Source organism: Manis javanica, chromosome 2 (genome assembly GCF_040802235.1).
Source record: "Manis javanica isolate MJ-LG chromosome 2, MJ_LKY, whole genome shotgun sequence".
Lineage (NCBI taxonomy): Eukaryota > Metazoa > Chordata > Mammalia > Pholidota > Manidae > Manis > Manis javanica.
Window position 1 is genome coordinate 127226730 of NC_133157.1, and position 17923 is coordinate 127244652.

At 37.7% G+C, this 17923-nt stretch overlaps 1 protein-coding gene across 2 annotated transcripts in view; it reads right to left on the bottom strand.

Moving 5' to 3' along the window:
• Window positions 1-17923, bottom strand: part of TAF3 (TATA-box binding protein associated factor 3) — a 174841-nt gene that overhangs the window by 20049 nt on the left and 136869 nt on the right. Inside the window, exons 3-4 of one of the 2 annotated variants that reach the window (XM_037001315.2) lie at window positions 13934-15753; window positions 6590-6672 (exon numbers count right to left, since the gene is read on the bottom strand). In XM_037001315.2, the coding sequence (XP_036857210.2) occupies window positions 6590-6672; window positions 13934-15753 (1903 nt within the window). Of the gene's footprint in view, window positions 1-6589; window positions 6673-13877; window positions 15754-17923 lie in introns of those variants that run through there. The other variant, XM_073229346.1, reaches the window with a different exon arrangement.

The following is a 17923-nucleotide window of genomic DNA, read 5'->3' on the forward strand; positions in this document are numbered from 1 at the left end:
TAGATGTGTGTGTAGCTTGATCTTTAGGGGGAATTATAGTCAGATAGTATCCAAAGGTTACCATGATATAGCTAAATTATTTCTGCTTGTCACAGGTTAAAGAACATTTAAATTCTGGAAGTTCACATCAGCTTTTTCTAGATAACAAATCTTAAGTACCTTCCTATATTCACTCAATTAGTGATCTTGGGCTTTGATAACACTGCAAAGAGAAACTTTCTAACTATCATTCAAATCATATCTAAAAAGGTGGTCATAAATATTTTAAAACCTAAGTGAACTAATAAGACCTAGACCCATTAAGGATAAGATCTTTTACAACAAATTAAATAAAACAATTTATTGAAGTCTGGACTCAAGATAAGCTAGATTTACTGGCTGACCTTTTATTCATTTAAAGAACAAAATTAGCTCTAATTGCATTAGAATGGAATCCAGTAAATTTTCCCAAGTCGTCTAATGTGGCATCGGTGGAAGACTGCCCTGTTTACAAGTAAGATGGAAATGCTTTGATTATAATCTTTCCACTTGTTTTACTATGTAGTAAAAGCACTTTCCAAAACCTAAAGCCAGTTTTTCTGACAGCATACTATTTTCTATTAAACATACTGCATCTTTGGTGTTAATGAACAAACTATAATATGCCAGGGTGAGAAAATTTAACTTGGAGATTTCATCATACTTTTAGGTCAGTAAAAACGAGAGGGTAATATAAGTAGGCCAAGAACTTGTGTGGAAAAGTCAGAAAAGAGCTGAAGACTAGAATAAGAAAAATTTTAACTACCTGCTTCGTCTTGGAATTTTAAATGAGATAGAAAGGTCTGGGTCTGTTGAATTTATAAGTAGTATAATAAAGTAGTAAGAATAATATATACAACCCACAACTTGTGTTCTAGTGGTTCAGCTGCTATATAATTTCATTTGTCATGTTACCACCTTTCATTAGCATCAAAAATAAGCCATTTACCATAGATTCAAAATACAGCCATTCCTAAGATTTTTGTTGGTCATTGTTCATGTTGTTTAGCTTCTAATAGAGGCAAAATACCTGTGAAATGTTTCAGTATCAGGGGCAAGTTGACCGGAGCAAAACAAAACTATCAACAATTTTCAATCTTTTTTTTTCCCCCAAATCAAAAGCAGACAGTTTTACTAGAAGGGAGGAGGTAAGTTAAAAATAGAAAGGCAAAAAACCTTCCAAGTCTGACACGACAATGCTCTGAAATGTTCCTGAATTTTACTTCCCAAGATCATTTTTTAAACCAAAGAGTTTCTTTGCCCTGCCTCCTTAACATGCTTTTATAAAAATATGAAATCTGACTCCCTTTCCCTAAACAGAATTTTGCCTGCCTCTGACCCTTAATTTGTAAGAGAGTCCTCCCTTCCTTCTGGAACCTGCTATTTGCCCTTTTGACAGGGATCTCCCATCAACTGCAATCCGTGATGGGGACTAGTAATGGGTGAGTGAAAGCAGGGACATGGAGCACTCAGGACCGCATCAGCCCTGGCCACCTGGACTGCCTTTGCCCCCATGGAGGTAAGATGGAGAAAAAAACCTGGAGAAGAGCCGTAACAACACTTTCTGAGGCCTGGATACTGCCTCACCTAAAGTCAGATCAACCTCATTTACCTTGTTCCAGTAAGCTAGGGGGATCTGAGTTTCTGTTTCTTGCAACCAAGAGTCCTGACCAGTACAAACACCAAAGACTGTTTCAGCTAGAGACAAAAAGGCTCTTCCTGAGTCCTTCTCACTGTGCGTGCACCTATGCTGTTGCCTTGGGTCAGGGACTGGTGCAAGAAAGACAGGAAAGAATGCCTTCTGTACCTGCTGTAAAAGCTGCTGCGGAAGACACTATTCTTGACATCTGGTTGCAGTGCCTTGAAAAATACTTTTTTCTCTCCCGAGAAACTAAGAGGTACTTCCCTTTCCAAAAATATATTTTACTTTTTGCCCTCATTGGTAGGAAGCCATAATCATATCTGACACTTATCACTTCCTTCTTTTTCCTCTCCTTGGTCTTAGTTTACTACTTCTATTTTCAAGTAGCTTTATTATGCATTTGCTCATTAAGGTACCCTAAATTTGTTTAGACTGGACAAAAATTATAGATATGTGAATAAACAACACTTAAGAGCATAGAAAGTATAAGAAAGTGGGAATAAATACCATTTGCTATTATTTTTTTGAAAATCTTTCACTAAAAAACCATGACTCACGTTAGATGTATTTCAGCTAAACCTGGCTACATTAAAAAATATAAATATGCTTATTTTCTTTAAAATATTAAAAATAATTATTTTTGTAATTGCCCATCTAATATTCTACTTCTAGTTATACTGCCAAAAAATGTTAATCAGAAAAGTTTGGATCATAAAAGGACAACAAATATCTATAAATATTTTATGTTTTTCAAGATTAACAAGCAAAATTTTAGCTCCCATTTTCAGAGTATATATAAATAATTTAGAAATTCCAACCATTAAAAAGCCCCCTTCCAGATATAAACCAAGCTCTGTAAACTGCAACAAAAACTGAATTACTTTCACAAGAAGGAAAGCATCACGTTTTCAGCACCTCTGCTAAGAGAGGTCTAATGAAAGATTTTCCTGAATAGTAAGAAATCTAATACTCATGGCTGTACTGATGATGGAGATCAAAACGTTAGCAGGAGGAAAATTGGGATTGCCAGCACTAAAGTGGTCACTGAGAAATATCTCACCATGACTTGCCTGTTTTGGAAAAGGGTTAAATTTGTAGAAGACACCATTTATTGTGACCTCTCAGTTGAAAGAAAATTTAGAATTATCACTGATAATGATATCGTTCTCTGAAAGGCATCATAAATGATTCTGTGTCACTTGGTCAAATACACTATCAGATTTAACTAGAAAAAGTGGCCACTTGTTACTGGATGTCCGGGTGGGCCCAATGACTCACCCCTTCCCTGATGAGTTCACTAATGAGGGCAGCGGTGTCCCAGAGCAGAAGGACCAGCTTACAGCTTCTTCATGACTGTCACCCCATTGACCAGTCCAAATGACACAGCCAGCACTAGAGTGCCAAACTCAGTGAGAAAAGCGAAGGGGCAGACAGACAACAGGCAGACACTCCCTCCCCAGCACTGGCAAGAGGGCAGCATTGAAGGGACATCTGAGAAACGTGGGAGGTAGAATGGGTAACCCATAACCACCACTGTTTGTCACCCCAAAGATCTTTATATACACATACATTTACATTTTTTACTACCTCACTAGTATTTAAAATTATCTGTCTTTATGAGAAGCTCCTTTAACAGAATTTTGGGCTTTATAAATAAAGCCACACATTTAAACTTGGAAGAGTTTCAGGTCCTGTACTGCCATGTCTATCTTGACAATCCTATCTACACTGTCCTTATCCCCAAGATACTCAATACATTACTTTGCTCTATTTTCATAGAAATGAACACATGAATGAATGCCGTTGGTTAGCCCACTCTTTCCACACTTACTCAAAACTGACTCAGTAAGTGATTAGACTGGGATGACAACTATCAGTTGCCACTGGTTCTTCCCCAAACAGTGGGCATTACACTCGCTGCATTCTCTGTCACTGAATCCAAATGGGACCTCGCAATCCTGATCAATTTAGCTCTAGGAAGCTGCTTCTGGGCAAGCTGAAACCTACCTGATTGTTAAGCCAGACTCAGATATTTTAGCAGTTACTTGAATGTGTTGTTTCTTCCCCTTCATATTATTCTAACAAATTTCATAGATGTTAAGATTGTAATTTCAGGGTTAGTATTTCAGTTGCATCTTCAATGTGGACTAAGGGGAACTCTGCATACTGTCACTAGGGGACATGTTAAAAGAATCTGAGATCCTTGCAGTCATCTTGAATTTTAGGACTATCAGGAATAGGTACTGGACTCACCATACACCCTTTAGGATACAGTTTCCAGGCACATTAAATTAAAGCAAAAACAAGGTACCTCTGCTTTGCCTCAAGGAACAATATTAGAGAACAGAGGAAATCATCTAACCTCAAAGTACTTTCCTAGATCAAGGGCAGAAGACATAACTTCTTCATTTAAGAAGATTTAAAAACTAAATATTGTCTTAAGATTTTCCGATGAGAGGCTATAATTTGAACCCTATAAAGTTTTTTCTTCTTCCCTTAATTTCAGAAGACTATTCTTTGCCTCGCCTTCAGCTATAAACCTCCTCTCCTGGACTACTAAAACCCCATTTTTTGAATCCAAGTCTGCTCACTAATTTCACCTAGAAAGAAATCATCATACTCCCTAGTGTGTACACTGAGGAAGTAAAGGCATATTTATATGAATCTACTGTCTCTTTCCCATTATTGCTGCTCTGGAATAAATTATATATTCTTATGTACAATAATAAAAGAGTACTTTTAATTTCATATAATTTTCATGGGTCATAAAATATTCTTCTTTTTTTAAATTTTTTTCAACCATTCTTTACAGCTTACAAGACATACAAAAACAGACAGGGGCTAAATCTGGCCAATAGGCCATAGTTTGCTGACCTCTGATTTAGATTTTAAAAATCCTTTACTAATTGGCTATATTTTACATAAAATTTTATTACTATGTGACCTAGGTCTCTTTTTTTCTCTTTCATTTTAATTTAAAATGTAATATATTTCATTAAATTTATTCTTTTGTTCATTCTAAGTATTTCCTTGCATTTGACTTTGGTCAAATGATTAATAATTATTCATATAACACAGGGGTTATTTACCTAAAAATCTTAAAAGTTAATATAGTATATAATGTTCTATTTTCATGGGCAATTTGTCTAGAATGTCTGGGTATTATAATTTCCCTAATACTGGACATTTTGTTCCATAGTAATAGGACCTATTTCTCACATCTTCCATATCTCACATCTTAGGAATATAAACGATTTACTGATAATACTAAACAGAGTGACCCAAAGATGCTTATGGGTGAGTGAAATGAATTATTATCAATATCTCTTTACAAACCTTATTTCTCTCAAGAGGATGAACAAGCCAAACTTTGTTGTGGAACTAGAGATTAAGCAATGGTAAACTACTGAGAAAACAGATACAAATATGAACTAGAAGGAGAAAAGTATTTGTTGATAGTAAATAAGAACCTCTTCCTCTTTGAGAAATGAGCCCACATTCAGAATTTCTAAGAAAACAGTGTGAATAGTTATTTTAGCAGGGTTTCCTTGCTAATCATAATCAGCCTCTGTCCTCTACTGGGAGAGGGATAAGGACATTTATTCAGATTTTTTTAAGTAAGATAGAAGCACCAGGTATACCAGTATCCAATTTAAAAAGAACAGAATCTATAGTATTTTTGTTACATTGGCTGAGCTTGTAAGCAACACCACCACCCATTGTCTTGGTTTCTACTGGCTCAAGCCAAAAGAGTAATGTGGAAATTATGGAAATTACACAGATAACTTAGGTAAGAACAGTATGAACTACACAGACTTTCTTCTCCCCTTCTTTGAAAGAGCATATGGTCTCCTTGAAGACCATGTTCACCTCTATACTACCATTAATCATGATACTGGACTATTTTGTCACATTGCATTTGGAATTACCAGAAGCAGCAGCATAAAATACACACTGAAAATCCAAAGTATATTTTCAGTTGTCTACCCTACCTTCCAAATAAGTTCATGGCTCCTACTTTCATTTTTGTGACTAAAAATTGAGTAAGAATCAAATGCTTCATAGGCCTATTTTCTTCACAACATGATTGTTTGCAATGTAAACTAATCTTTTAGACTTGTAAAAAAATAAGGTTGTAAACTTGCACTTTTAGTTTGTGAAGTTCATTTAAAGGATATTACAGTTTTAGAAGAAGAATAATTTTCAACACGATTTACAAAAATAAATAAATAGACAAACAAATGTTTTATCACCTTAATGGATCATGTAAGAGCACTGTAGGCCTTAATTCATACCCCAAAAATGAATGAAAGATAGCCAACTAATTCACTTTAAAGAAGGGTAAGATTGATATGATGATTCCATGAAAATTAAGACAAATTATAAACAAATATGGGGTTTATATTCACAGTTCCCTCTTAAAAATAAAAGAGCAGACAATTAAGACTTCAGTTGTTACTATCATACACTGTTTCACCAAGCTTTTGGTAGTATATTTGTTTTACAGGTACAGAATGAAACCATGTGCCCTCTGAGCAAGAAGAGAATCTTCCTTCTTTGTCATGGTTATAGAGAACACATATGTGGGAAGGTAAGATTATATCCCCCAGTGTAATATGGAACTTAGTCCATTCAATATGTAGTTTCTTATTTTTCGGATAACCAGGACCTTAAGAATTATGCAGAAACAATGTCATGTCTAGTCTTTAAAAAAGAGAAAAAGAAGTAGAAAAAGGGACCCTATATGCTAAATAAGGCAGTTAAGTACGTACTGTAAGAAACCAGTAAGAATTTGAAAGTAAAGAATTCTCAAAATAAAGTTGACCTATACATGTAGGAGAAGATTTATAGAGTTCTAAATCCATTAGGAAAGAGTACAGAAGGTCAAGTTCAATTTAATTCACTTTAATTCAAAACGATGATACTTACATCTTGTCTTGGCCAGCTCCAACTCTGAGAGTCAACCTGGGGATAACTGGGCTGGGGGCGGGAACAACTGGCTCCACTTTTATCTGTTGGAGTTATTATAGCAGAGTTAAAGACATTTTTTCAGAAGCACCTCCCACCTCTTCTACTTTCTCATCTCCACAAACCTGATAAGCAAGTTTAAGCCTAAAATGTAGTTAAAATGTTAGAGGCAAAGATAATCTGGGCTATTTTGTTTTTGTTTCCCCACAACTGGTGGCTACCTCGTGTCACGAGAAATTCTACAAACTCTGATCACTTTCTGTAAATATGGGGAATTATTTCTGTACTTTCTTAGTTTGGGTTAATTTCTTGAGTTTTATTGTCAGCCTTTCTTTTAACAAAAATTGTTATCTAAATCATTTGGTGGAACACTTAAGTAACTGTCAGACTCAACATAAATAGAAAAAAATGCAATGATATCTCCACCTTACGATAAAATTCATGCATTGATGGGACCTGAAAAACATTAAACAAAAACATTAAAGTTTAATTATCACATAGGAAAGCTGAAATACCAAATGTAAATATAGCATTTAACTGACCCAGTTTTGGTTAGTTGTAAAAAGATCTAAACTACTGTAAAAGAAAAAACTTTGGGAAGGGTTTATGGAGAAGGCACTGACTACAGAATAAGCTGAAGATCTCACAATATTTGAGGTAATAGCTGGAAAGGTATATACAAATAAAGTGTAATATTAAAGGTGTCTCCACACTTTCTGGTTTGCAGATCCTATGATATAATAAGTACTTTGAGTGAACAAACTGAACAAAATTTCTGGAGTTCAACTTATTATTTATATTAGAGTTTTTCAACAGGGGTTTTACTGGCATTTAGGCGGGACAGTTCTGCTGAATGGGACTGTCCCAGGCATTGCCAGATGTTAACGTCCTTGGTCCTGGGTACTACCCTACTATCTAGGAACTGTTAGTCACTGCAATAACTGGTTGCAAACCACCTATTTATATATTTCAAGCTCAAGAATTAGGTCATAGGGGAGCAGTGTGGTGGTTCTAAAGGGAAAGAATGTATTAACAATGCTCAATGTATTATGTCATATAATATATTACACATTGACCAAATATACTTATTTTTCATGTTTTTACCTGTCCCCCTCTGGAGTTCTTTAGTCCATTGCCACATCAAGTTCTAGGACTTTGCCCACTCTCTTGAGTGGAGCCTGGTACATAAGAAGTACTCAATACATATGTGTTGAATGAACAGCCTGTTTTGAAAGCACCCTCCATCCCCTTGCCTCTCAGTTATTTCACCATTTGTCCAGGACCAATCAAAAATCATCCTCTGGAGCTGAGTAATTCCAAAGAAAGTGTAAAAAATCATGTGAATAAACTTATGCCATCAACAACTCAAACTTTAATACTCTGTATCTGGATTAGGTGCTCAACTAGATAAGGGCAAAGACCATGTCTGTTTTATTTATTGCTACTTCCTGGGGCCTAAGGTAGACTCTGACACATAGTAAGTGATTAGGATACATTTAAACATTAACCTGAAGTGACGATGTCAAATCTTTACCTCTCATCCCACCCCATGTTTCCTTTCCTCTTTTGATATTCAAACTTTACTGGGAAAACCACTGACAGCCCTAGGCAGGAGAACTGCAACTCCCTACAAACTTAGGAACTGCCCTGTGTTCGCAGCAGGCTAGAGTCCTCCTCCAGTCTCCTAGAGAATCTTCCTCCTCTTACAGCATCTTCAATTTCTCAGTGCTGTTCGTGAGTGCATCTAGCTTTAAAATGTGCTCAACTCTATAAAAAAGAATCACTTCCCCTTCTACCTCTAGCTGACCACCTCTCACATTTTCCAGTCTTCCTTTCATTGTCTCTCTCTTTTCACTTACCATCCATTCCTCTACCCACACCCATCTACTTTCTATCCCCAAGTACTAAGGGCTAGAAATAACTATGAGCTTGGCTCAGTTTCACAAAGTTACTAAGTAAATGGTCTAAATCCTGGTCTCCTGTCACTAAATTCATCCCCTGCTTAACCAGACTGCTCCTCGACTCCTTGCCACACATTTTGAATCCTTTTTGCTGGTATAGCTGTTGTCTTACATGAAGGTATTCACTTTGTCAGTGTCTTTTACAATGAATGACATATATCTGTGAGTTGGCTAGGGTTGGTTGTAAAATACTTGTCTCTATGGAAGGCAAACTAGTTCATATGGAAATGAACTTTAGCCTCACCTCCATTCAACTAAGTTGGCTGTTTTTGATGCTGTCTTGGCAGGACATAAGAATCAAGACATGGCTTATTTGTGAGTAACTATTAAAAAAAGTTTAATACTATGTAAAAACATCAGCAAAATAAAAAGATACATTTTATATGTCAAATTGAAAAGATATAAATGTGCCTGGGAAATAACAGTTATTTAGTAGACTTGTTTGAATTAAATGATTCAGAACCTGTTACTTCAGCTGGAAGTTTTACCTGTAATTAAAGTAACCACATCATCCAAACAGAGACGCCTTTGAGAGTAAAAGTGGGAGCTGTGATTCACATTGCTTAACAAGTAGAAACTGGAATTATTCCAGGCGAACCAGGTCACATGGTAACCCTACCAAAAATACTTCAATACCTTAATTTCACTCTTATAGAAGCTAAATCATATTTAGGTTAAAGATAAAATGCAAGCAAGTAGAGGAAAAGATTAGTGAGGATGCTAATAATATAGATATAGAAAGTACAGTTTCTAAATAAAAATCTTTTACCAGGCTCTTGTTTATATTAACTTTATCCAAATACTCACCAAAATAAAAACAAAGACATTTTCTATGATCATAAAATAATTTCTCCTGTGCCCTTCCCAGAAATCCAACGAACTAAGTCACAATTATTTCAATTACTTAAACAATATAATACATGCCATCTTTTAATTACATGAAGCCAAAATCTGGGGACGACATGAGTTTCTAAGAGTTAAAATGAAAGCCCAGCACTTGAGAGTTAGCTGAGAATTGGGGCTTGCAGAACATTTACAGTGGATTACTAAGCTCCCAGTGCACCAAAGAGGCAAGTCCAGTAATAGAAGACTCCTTTGTAGCTCACTAAAAATACATTGTCAGTGGATTTGTCCAGTTTTATGTATAAGCAATACTTCTTTCACCTGAACTAATACTAGTAGTCATATAAGCCCCTTATTGCCATGTGCTGCATTTTTTTTGCTAATCTTCAAGGATTTAGCTTCTTTGCCACATACCTCAGGGCACCAACTGATAAAGCTCTAACTCTCCATTTTTCCAGGACACCAGCAGTGCGGCCTTGCAAAAAATGAAAATCGCTCAAGAGATTTAAAGGGGAAATTTATTTTTAAAATCCTGACTTGAAGCAAAGAAGTGGATTTTTAAAAAGCTTATCTATAAAGAATCAGTTTAAATTTAAATTCTATCTTGGAACTCTTTCATGCATTCCAGCTTTAAAGTTTATCTTCTGACAGGGACTTTCTGCAAAGGTAATGGGCAGCTTTGTCAATATAATCTGGCCAAGTTTTTATTTTCTATTTTTTAAAATGTTAAACCTCTTTCATTAAAAAAAACGTGTACGTGTGTGTGTGTGTGTGTGTGTGTGTGTGTGTGTGCATGCGTGCACACTAGGCAGAGTAGCAGGAAGTTCAGTGCTAGTTCAGACTCTCATCTAAGTTAATAAGGCAGAGACATATCCAGCCAGTATTGAAGAAGAGCTAATTTATGACCTAACATTTAGGACGCCAAACTAGGATGACTAGCAACCATCTCCTCTTTCTTAGCCATTAATGCCTTTACATTATTTCCATTTAGAAACAGTGTATCTAAAAACTGATAAACTGTTTAAGATATTAAAAAGACAGCCAGAAGACCATCTATGGTGGTGATCAAGTATAACAAGTAGAACCCACAAGGACAAGAGAAACAGATCTCAGGCTTTTCTTACACCTCAGAGTTCACCCACAGAAAGACTTGGAGATGGCTGTGGGTAAACTTGATAAATTTCAAACATGCTCATTTAAACGTTCAGTTATTGGTTTCCTCTGGCAACATACAGTTATAAGGAACAGGAAAGGAGTATTTCCCCCCTTTTAGTGGGTTATTTTATTTACTGAAAACCCTTCACTTCACTAGTTTATTGTGAGAACTGATGAGAAAATAGAGGAAATGAGAGCACGTGACAAGCGGAAGAGACCAGGATGCCAGCCTTGAGCTAAAGGTACTGACCAGCAGGACTACTTATTCTTTCACGAACAAACTGTTTAAGTTCAATGAGAGTATTTGGGAGCAAACACTAAGGAATTTGGGGACAGATTAAAGGCAAACATCTTAATTGTTCTAGTTACTGAAGCCATTAGAGCATCAAGGACCTCAACTGCCTGGTCTTTTGAGCACAAGCTCTTTAGGTCTCTTTAGTGGCTAAGAATATCAAATACAGCATCTGACAGTCTGGGTTGAAACTGTGACTCCTATTCAATCAATTATTAGGTGGGTGATCTTCTGCAAATTTACTAATCCCACTAAGCCCCAGTTTTTCATCTTCAAGTGGTAATAATTACAGTATCTACCTTATGGAGCTGTAGTAAGGAATGAAACTTAGGCACAGTATTTAACATATAGTAATAGCTCAATAAATGTTTACTACTACTGTTTTTTAAAAAGTGTTATTATCATATTCCTACTTTAAAGATAGAATATCTAAGGAATAAAGAAACTAAAATACTTCTCCTGTATCTCACCTCAGATTGCAGGACTCCAAAGCCCACAACTCCACTTAATAAATGCTACCTTTAGTGGTTCTTACATTGATAAATGTGGGTGTGGCTGGAAAACTTCATAGGTAGATAGAATAAATATGGGGAGATCTTTTTTCTTTTATTAAAACAATGCCCTTGCTTGTTGATCTGGTTCAATGTCCATGAGAGCTGCTTCTGTGAGTTGGTTAGAATGAGAAGGAAGAATGAGACTGTGGCCCTCATTCTTTTGACAAAAAGACATTTTCTTGGGACAGCTTTGATATGCCTTACTTTGATTTACACTTGTTGTCTGTCTTCTGTGGACATAGAAAAGAATTCTAGACCACCTAACCCAATCTCAGGTCTACCTTCATTTACCCTTAGGGCTTGATACTTGGGGGGATTAACTGGAGTTGAAAAAGGAGAAGTCAGTGTTTAAGTTAATATTTCAATTCTACTCCTTGTTAATGGCATTTCCATGGGTTGCCAGCTCTTATCCTTTCCTATCTGCATGAAGAGCTAAAATTTCAAAGAATGCCAAGGGAGCAGAAATAATTTTTAAAGACTCTAACCATGGCTGACTCACCCTGTCATACATAAATAAGCTAACATGGTCCAGTGCAGCAGCAGACTCTAGGTTTTTACATTTTTATGGGTTGATTAAAAATGGAATTATACTGGCCACTACCATGAGCATCATCTCCATTTACTGAGCATGCACATATGTGCCAGATACAGTACTAAGCAGGTCTCAGATGTTATTTCATTTAATCCTAACGAAAGTAACTTTCCCAAATGCACATGATTCAAAAAAAAAGTCAGGATTTGAACTCAGGTTTAATTCTAGAAACAATACTGTTATTTTTAAAGACCTTACAGATAACTGACTTTCATAAATGTTTATCTTTCATCATTTATCTGATCTATAATCCATCAAAACTGACATAAGGACTTGTGTTCTTCTGTTAGGTGACATCTATGCAACTTGAAACTGAGCCTTTGCCTCCACCCAAGGCAGGCAGAACGACTTTTCTTTCCTAAAGTCAGGCAGATGCTGAGGAGAAGCAAGGAGTGATGTTACTAATCTAATCTGACGGGCTCTACTCTAATTCCTAATCGCCATTAAACAGTGCCACTGACTTTCCAAAGTTAAGGGGTGGTGAAAGCAATGGCACTCTGACTGATTTGCTGAGGGCTCAGCTGCCAAGTCACTAGGAATGGGCAGGTTGAGTGACTGCTGGCAGGCAAGATCCCTAGCAGTAAACATCTGTGTAGATGACGTGGCCCTTGCTGGCTGGGTGGCCTTGGTCTTGGACACCACTCTCTCAGGCTCAGTTTCCCATCCATAAATGCTGATGACAATACCTATGTCATAGGTGTGTTAGGAGGACAAAATAAGGTATGTGAAGTGCCAGGTACTGCATAAAAATAATTTAATGATAAAATGATATGCTAAATGGAATAAAAAGTTAGATTCTGTATTTTGTTAACTTACTGATGGTTTAGTTGTTAATGTCAGAATTTCCTTTTTACTTCCTTATATTTTAGAATAGCCAAGGACAGACAAAGAATAAAGTTAAGCAGAAAAATGTCAAGAAGAAGTTGAAAAAGGAACTGCTTGCCATCACTACTTGTCAGCTAAACTAACTTTCCAGGTATGTCTGAAATTAAAAATACTCTGAAAGTATTGGAAAGAAATCTACTATAGGTTAAATATGTTGTATTTTATTATGTGAAAAAAATTCCTGGGCAATTGTTTTGTAGTCACCCTCTAGATGCTTCTACGAAAGTCTGAAAGAAATTTTCAAACCAATCAGCTAACCACTATAATCCAAAAAACCATGGATGGAGGAGCAAAGCTGTAAAAGCAGAGGTTGTTCTGTGCCCAAAGGATTGAGGTCCTGGTGTCTACAAAACTGCTGAACATGTATCAGTTTCTTTGACTCTATCTATGAAAGCCTGATTTACTTACATTGTTAAAGTATTTGAAATTATTTTCTGCCCACCAACCAGGGTGCTTGATCAGCCTAGATACTCAGAAACATGTCTTAATCTTATTAAAGTAGAAAACAGAAGGGTAAGCAATGCTCCAGAAAACAGTAGACAGCCCTAACTTTAAATACTTGCAAAAATGGCTCACAAAAAAGAAAATGGGTCAGGAAGGGAGAACTTCATGGGTCCTGCTATCACCTAAAGGCAGTACCATAGTTCTGTGTGCTTGAGAATGGATGTCTTTTTTCAGGTGCTTAACATTTTGGTACAAAATAGTATGTAGCAGGCTTAGTAATTACACAAATATTCTTCAGTTTAAGATGACAGAGTAGAGTCATAGAAACTCTAGTAGAATTTACAGTCTGTGAGTAGATTCCTCTTAGGCTATGAATTTTTAACATTTTCCAGTGTATAGGACTCTTTATTACAAGTTTACGGATTTTAGAATTAAGTTTTGTAACCACATTACAAACGCATTTCCAGGTAAGTTATGGGTGATTTACACCCAAATTACAGGTACAATTGCTGGCTTTATTTACCTGTATTTTTCAGTAGGACTTTGCTCAGATAGTGCTGAAAATGGGAAACTGCTTACTTTTTCGTGCCTGTGTTTCTCCTTTTCCTTTTCTCTCTTCTCCCGCTCTCTTTTTTCTTTCTCCCTTTCCTTCTCTTTCTTCTCCTTTTCCTTTTCTTTCTCTTTCTTTTTCTTCTTCTCCTTTTTGTCCTTTTTCCTGTCCTTCTCCTTAGGCTTCTCCTTCTCCTCAAACAGCTTCTCAGGAAGCACTGGGGACGGAGTGGGCAGCAGGGCAGGGACCCTGGCAGCCGCCGAGGGGCTGAACAGGGGCGGCACAGCGTCCTTGGGTGGCGGCCCCAGGGCCCCTGGGACGTTTTTCAGCTTCTCTTCCCGGCCTCTGTCTTTGCCCTTGTCCCTCTTCTCCTTGTCCTTTTTGCCTTTTTCTCGATCCTTCTTCTTATCTTTATGCTTCTCTTTTTCCCTTCTCACAAGTCCATCTTTCAATCTCACTCTTGGATCAACCTCTTCAAATTCTTTTATTTTAAACCTATAAGGATCTGACTCTTCATCTTTAAGAAACTCCTTCCATGGGTGTCTGGTCTCCCTGCCGGTTTCCTTGTCCTTGTCTCTCTCTTTCCCTTTATCCTTCTCCCTGCTTTTCTCCTTGCTCTTGTCTCTTTCCCTCTCTTTGTCTCTCTGCTTCTCTTTCTTTTTCATTTTGGTCTTGAGTTCCTTTTTCAACTTCTTCTTGATGTCTGTGGAGGGAGGCAGTCTGGTCTTCTCCTCGTACACCTTGTGTAGAGGCTCGGGCGTGGGAGGGGAAACTGAGGGAGAAGAGACGTAAGCGAAGCCGGGAGGCACCCCTGGAGGAGTCCCCATTTTGGCCTTGCGGACGACCTCATCAATGGAGGCGTCCATGGTCCATGAGTTATCGGAACTTGACGTGCCACCTGAAAGAGGCAAAGGAGTGGATCCTGACTTAGTGAAGTTATTTGAGGAAGTGGATGCTTTTGGAACAGGACATTCTGAGACGGAAATCCTCTTGGGGCTGGTGAAAATGTCTCCTTCAGTTTCTGATCCAGAAGAAAATTCAAAAGGATCTGGCTCACGTTCGGCACAAGCTCGAGCAATCACAGCATCAATAGAGGCATCAATTGTTTTATCAGTCACAACAGCCTTTTTCTGCTGATTCTCATGGTTCAGTTTCCCTACATCAGGGGTGGTTTGTAATTGTTTTGCCTGAATGGTCTCTTTATTAATTTTTTCACTTGCTGCGGTGGAAGGGGGCCTGCTGGGTGTCTCTGGCCTGACCGGGGCTGGAGGAATGTGAGCCAGGGCCTTGGGGCTCTTGGGGCTCTTGGGGCTCTTAGAACGCCCTGGAGATTTCTTTTCTTTGGAGATAGCTTTTGGTGACCGAATAGGACTTCCGACCATGGCTGGTGGCTGAGTGGTTTTAGGTGATTTAGTCTTCTGCCCTGGAGAACTAGTTTTAGTCTTTGTTTTAGGTGTAAATGACTTTGTTTCTAATGGTTTTGCGGTTGGCATTTGTGATTTTGCAACAGGCGCCAACATTGGTGGCTCTGGTGATGGAGGCGCTAGGTCCACACTGTCCTGCACGTGGACTGGAGACAGCATCGGGGGGATCTTTTGGGGATTGATTGAACTGAGTGGCTCTCGAGCTTCTGCGACCACATCCAGGGTATCCCCTTTAGTGCTCAACAGTCGTGGTCGCTTCATGGCAGGCATTTCTTCAGCTTCAGGACTATCCAATGGTCTCTTACCCAAGAAATTTTCATCATTAATGATTTCCTCCTCCTCCAGTTCATCATCTTCTTCCAAGGGAACCTGCATGGCTTCTGCTGATGTTCCCCCATCAGTGGGCACCTGCTCTTCTTCCTCTTCTGGTAAAGAAAAAATAAATGTTATTGGAATAGAAAAACCTAATAAATAAAAACAGTGCTGATTTCTAGGAAAGAAAGAAATTATTAACAGTGTTTAGAGAGCAAAGTGGTAAGTTCTCAAGAACCTTCCAAACTTGCATGATCTTTTTGTGAAGAGTGGCAACCAGAGACAACAGACACACAGACTGACTCTTCTCCTTGCAAATGCTTTGACCCTGCTTGCAGGGGCTGGCGTTTACTAAGCATTTCCTGTTTGAATTTTGCTTCCTTAATTAATTCTTTTACTAACCTGACTAAATAGTCTTTTTCTTTTCCTCTTCCTCGTGTGTATATGAACATACACAAACATACCTCTCAAAATCAAGAACTGAGGTATTACAGACTCGGAAATGACAGAAAGATACATTTTTTAGGATTTTATTACAGATTTTAATTCTTGGAGTTTGGAAAATGCAAGGTTTCAACCTGACATAATTTGTATACTACTTATATGTTCTATTTTGCTTGTCTGATGTTGGCACTTTGAGCAGCAATGTGTGGTAGAATGGAATACCTACTGGCTTTTGCATTAGAAAGATGGTGCTTCAGTGAACGTTCTGGCACTACAGAGCACAGGCCTTAAGCGATCTCTTAACCTCTTTGAACTTATTTCCTGACCTTTCAAAATGGGCTAATGTTACTTGCCCTGGTCTTGGCTGACTTGCTGTAACATCAGATGATTTCTTTCTACACATATTAACTAAGCATATACCACGCATAAAGTACAATGATAAAGGCTGGAAGAGCTACTGGAATGAATAAGAAATAAACCATGACCAAAAAGAAGTCACAGTTCAGCAGGGGACACATGTATGTGTGGTGCACACAGAGTGATTAGCACCATAAAACAGATGAAGTGCAGAGGCAGTTCAAAGGAGAAAGGGACTACTGCAGTTTCAAAGATCTGGGTTAGACTTGGTAATTATGTAGCACTAGGCTATCTGGAACTTGGAAAGGGTAAGTACAGGATGGAGGGACACATGACACAGAGATGGAGGTGGAACACAGGAAGTGTGTAAGAATGAGGCAAGAGTTTATCTGGAAGTAAGTAGGATGCCAGATAAGGAATAGTAGACAGTAAGTTTAGTAAGGTTGCATCCAGATCCTAGGAACTTCGGATTCCAGAAAAATAAAGATAGATGGTCTTTATTCTACTGGTAATGTAGACCTAGTGAAGATTTTTAGACAAGGGAGAAAAATGACTGGGGTAGATGTTAGCAAAGTTATTGTGGCAGGAACACATACAATGTGTGGTGACAGATACTAATAGAAATGTGACAAGTTAGGAGTTACTGAAATGATGTAGGAAGTGACAATAAGGGTTTGAACTAGGCTAGTGGTACCAAAGAAGAAGTAGTCGAAGTAGATGATATTTTGAAGACAGAATGAATAGAATCTGATAAATAATAAGGTATAAGAATGGAGGAAGAATTCAAATACAATTTCAAGGCTTTGAGCCCTGGTGAGTGAGCAATGAAGCCATTAACAGAAATTGAAAATAAAGAAAGAGAAGATGATTATTAATTAGCTCAATCCCTAGACAGAATTTGATGTACAATCAGTGATGGGTAGGAGGGAGCTGAAAATATACTAAATTCCGAAAACACAACAGGTGTGTGTGTGAGAAAGAGACCTTTGATGAGATAAATGAAATCACAATAGATAATATTAGCAAGGGAGAAATAAGGGGTAGTGAACATAGCAGGACTTGAGACTGTGTTGGCACAGCTTCTCTGACTCTGGACATGTCTCTGGATGAGGATCCACTCTGAGTGGGAGCCACCAGAGAGGGAGCTCCTGGACTGCTGGTCAGACAAGTTATAGGTAGTTCAGATGTAAGGCCTGTCTCCAGCTAGAACAACTTAAAAATCTGGGTTTTCTATAGTATGTTTAAGGCTGTATTATTTTACTAGTATGCAAGTCTACCAAAATGGAACTGGTAAGATGACTACCAGATAGGCCTTGGAACTGAAGGAAGTATGTCAGACGGGGCTATGAAAACCTATCCTGCTGTCCTGCAAACACTTCAGGAAAGAGACTGGTTTGTTTGGAACTTGGAACTCAAGTAAATCAGGAATATATAAAAAATATTAAAGTACCTCAGAAACAAATAAGAAATATTAATGGTGAA